This window comes from Propithecus coquereli, unplaced genomic scaffold (assembly GCF_000956105.1).
Source record: "Propithecus coquereli isolate 6110/MARCELLA unplaced genomic scaffold, Pcoq_1.0 Scaffold117, whole genome shotgun sequence".
NCBI lineage: Eukaryota > Metazoa > Chordata > Mammalia > Primates > Indriidae > Propithecus > Propithecus coquereli.
In genome coordinates, this window is record NW_012135747.1 from 2095470 (window position 1) to 2099335 (window position 3866).

The 3866-nt window shown below is 37.7% G+C and overlaps 1 protein-coding gene across 1 annotated transcript in view; it reads left to right on the top strand.

Annotated features, from left to right (window-relative positions):
* DNA2 (DNA replication helicase/nuclease 2) overlaps positions 1-3866 on the top strand; it is an 88610-nt gene that overhangs the window by 21384 nt on the left and 63360 nt on the right. Inside the window, 1 exon segment of the mRNA XM_012658529.1 lies at positions 1668-1887. Within this exon segment, the coding sequence (XP_012513983.1) occupies positions 1668-1887 (220 nt within the window).

Genomic DNA, 3866 nt, shown 5'->3' on the forward strand with positions numbered 1-3866 from the left:
GAGTTTGAGACCAGCCTGAGTAAGAGCGAGACCCCCGTCTCTACACAAAATAGAAAACTTAGCCAAGCATGGTGGCGTGCTTTTGTAGTCCCAACTACTTGGGAGACTGAGGCAGGAGGATTGCTTGAACCCGGGAGTTGGAGGTTGCAGTCAGCTATGATGATGTCACTATACTTTAGCCCAGGCAACAGAGACCCTGTTTCAATAAGTTAAATAAGTACATTTCAGAAACTTCAGATAAATTGCGTCATCTCTGAAATCCACTATTGTCTTCTTCAAAGATTGTTCCTTTGAAGTATATATATATCCTACATATATAGAACATACATTCTATATGAATATAAAAGTATATGTATTGTTGGAGATTATATTTGAAGCGTCTTGAAACAGTGTCTTAAAGAAAAATTATTGAAAATAGCATTTTTTCTTCAGAAAGTACTATCATTTTAGGAATAGCTGCTGACCTGAATAACATGAAACTAGTAAACCAAAAGCAACTAAATTATATATTCTTACAGCTAGAATTATTATACTTTTTAAAATATTGATTTTGATATGCTATAAAATGTTTTATTACTAGAAAATTTATCCCTTCATGTAAAATTTCCATTAGATTTAGTATTTTATATGGCTTTGAATCTGAAAGTTTAAAATATTTTGCTGGCAGAGAGGATTAATAAATAAGAGGTAGCTCTTACCTGAATTTTGTTCTAATCCCTTCTGCAGAATAACTGTAACTGCTGTGAAAATGAGTAAATCTTACATGAGAGGTATAAGAGGTTTTAAAAGTTATTTCCATCCCTTCTAATTCTTTTAACATTTATATATTCCCTTTTTTATCCTTTCTGTCCTCAAGGCTTATTTAACAGTTAAAATATTAAAAGTTGGAACTTCTTTGATAATATAAAAAACAATATTGACTATTTATTTTAAATATTGATGATGGCAGAGATAGATTCATTTAATTATTAAGTTAAGAAAGTAATTGAGACGTGTGGGAGTAGCCATTAGCTCCTCTAAAGATTGTCACATGGGGGTATGTGGATGAAGTATTAGATGAACAAGCCCTGCGCTTCCTAGATGGTGGAGACAGCTCATTCTTACCTGAGTTAATATGGCGTTACACGAAGGAACATATTCCTTGTTACACTAGGGTGCAACCACATGCAACCATTTACATATTAATTCGTGTAATAATTATATATGAAAATCCTCAGATTGGAATTGTGGCTTTAGGAATCTACGTAGTGAGACCGTTGCAGTCATCTAGGCCTGAGGAAATAAGGGCCTGAGTTAAGATTGTAGTAGGAATGAACTGAAAGGGACAGATAATGAACATTAAGAACAATTAAATTACATAAGTCAGAGCCTATAGAACAGTGGTTCTTAAACTCAGGTGTGCATTACAGTCATGGAAAGGTTGTTAAATAGATTGCTAGGTTTTTAGAGTTTCGATTTCAGTATGTCTGGAGCTGGGCCTGAGGATCTGTGTTTATAACAAATTCCCAGGTGGTGCTGTTGCTGCTGGTCCAGGGACCACACTTTGAGAGTCACTACCATAAAGGTGTGTAGGCTCTTTCCCATCCCTGCATTCTCTGTGTGTAGTAGCAAGTCAGAGCTAGCAGATGTGAAATAAGCTGTTCTAATTGTTTTTTTTTTTCCTTTAGGCCAAGTAACGGTGGTAAGAATAACTCAACATGTAGCATTGAAGTGGTAAACTCAGTGGATATTGAAGAAAGCATTTGGTCCCCTAGGTTTGGATTGAAAGGCAAAATAGATGTTACGGTTGGTGTGAAAATACATCGCGGGTATAAAACAAAATATAAGATAATGCCATTGGAACTTAAAACTGGCAAAGAATCAAATTCTATTGAACACCGTAGTCAGGTATAAATCTTAATAAGAAAATTGAATAATGCATTTGAAATGTAGTCTGCTTTAAATATTTTGGTTCAATTCAGCTCATTTTAATTTCAGTTTGTGTAGTACTTTTCAGTTTGCTATACATCCAGGGTACTCAATGTGTTTTATAAATATTAATATGTACATGTTAAAGTAGAAATTTTTCTCTAGAAAAGTAATACAGCAGTTGAATTTGTAAGGTGGTGTTGCTAAATGTAGGCTGACAAACAACCAGTCTAAACAGATGCTCCTAACCAAAGGGTTTGTTAAATACATTGCTAGACTTTACCATTAGAGTTTCTATTTGAGTAGGTCTGAAGTAGGGCCTGAGAATCTGCATTTGTAACAAGTTCCCAGGTGATGCTGGGAAAGAAAAATAATTCTTGGTCATGTAAGTTGTGGTAACCAAGTATATTTGGAGATTTTTTTTTTTCCCCTTAGAGTCTCATTCTGTTGCCTGAGCTAGATTGCAGTAGCATTATCATAGCTCACTGTAACCTTGAACTCCTGGGCTCAAGTGATCCTCCTGCCTCAGCCTCCCAAGTAACTGGGACTACAGGTGCATGCCACCACGATGCCCGGCTAATTTTTTCTATATATTTTTAGTTGGCCGATTAATTTATTTTCTATTTTTAGTAGAGACGGGGTCTCGCTCTTGCTCAGGCTGGTTTCGAACTCCTGAGCTCAAACAATCCGCCTGCCTCGGCCTCCCAGAGTGCCAGGATTATAGGCGTGAGCCACCGCCCCCGGCCCCGATTTACTTTTAAAAGGATCAGTCTGGCAGCTCTCTTAAGCTTGTAGGATAAGAGTAGACGTAGGGAGGTCAATTGGGAGGCTCTTGAAAGAATCCAAGTGAGAGGTGGTGCTGACTCAGACCAGAGGGAGACTGGTGGAAGTGATAAAAATAGGTTGCATTTTGATCTGATTTTGAAGGTATAATTGATTGATTTTTGATCAGATGTGGAATATGAGGGAAAGAAAAGTTAAGGATGATTCCAGGGATGAAAGTGTAATGAGAATGGGGTCAAGAGAGAATGGTAGAAGAGGATTTGGAGACAGGGAATATAGGCTACTGCATTGAGAGGTTCTGTGAAGGGGCAAACAGAAAAGGAACAGTAGCCAGGGACTTGGGATTACGACTGCTGTGTTGTTTTGAAGTTGGGCTATATAACTGAATGTTTATATGCTGATGGGAAGAATTCTGCAGAGGAGAAAATTAATACTCAGAAGTGATGGAGAATTCCTAGAGTTGGTCCTTGAGTAGAGGAGAAGAAATGAGATTACACAAGTGGAAGGGTGGACCTGATGTGGGCATTTATTTTCTCATGTTGAAACCTCACAATTGGACTTTACATCAAAGATAGTGGGTAATTTTACACCTTTTACGCAGTGCTAGAATTTTTTGAGGACTTAAAAATCATTCTAGAAGGTTGCTAGCAATGTTTAAACGTCCTATATCTGCAGGTAGGATTTTAATTATTATTATTTATTTTGTTTTTTTGTTTTGAGACAGAGTCTTGCTCTGTCACCTTGGGTAGAGTGCAGTGGTGTCATTGTAGCTCACTGCAACCTCACACTCCTGGGCTCAAGCAATTTTCCTGCCTCGGCCTCCTGAGTAGCTGGGACTATAGGCTTGTGCCACCATGCCTGGCTAATTTTTTCTATTTTTAGTAGAGACAGGGTCTCGCTCTTGCTCAGGCTGGTCTCAAACTCCTGACCTCAAGCAGTCCTCCCGCCTCGGCCTTCTGGAGTGCTAGGATTACAGGTGTGAGCCACTGTGCCGGCCTTATTTTGTTGTTGCTATTTATAATTCAGTGGCTTTTAGTATATTCATAGAGTTGCCCAACCATCACCACAATCTAATGGGACTTTGATACATAGTTTTAAAATATGTAGTGGTTTTTAAAAAAAGGGCTTGTTTTGCTTTTAGAATTGAGTGTATTTCTCATATTCTTTTTTTTTTT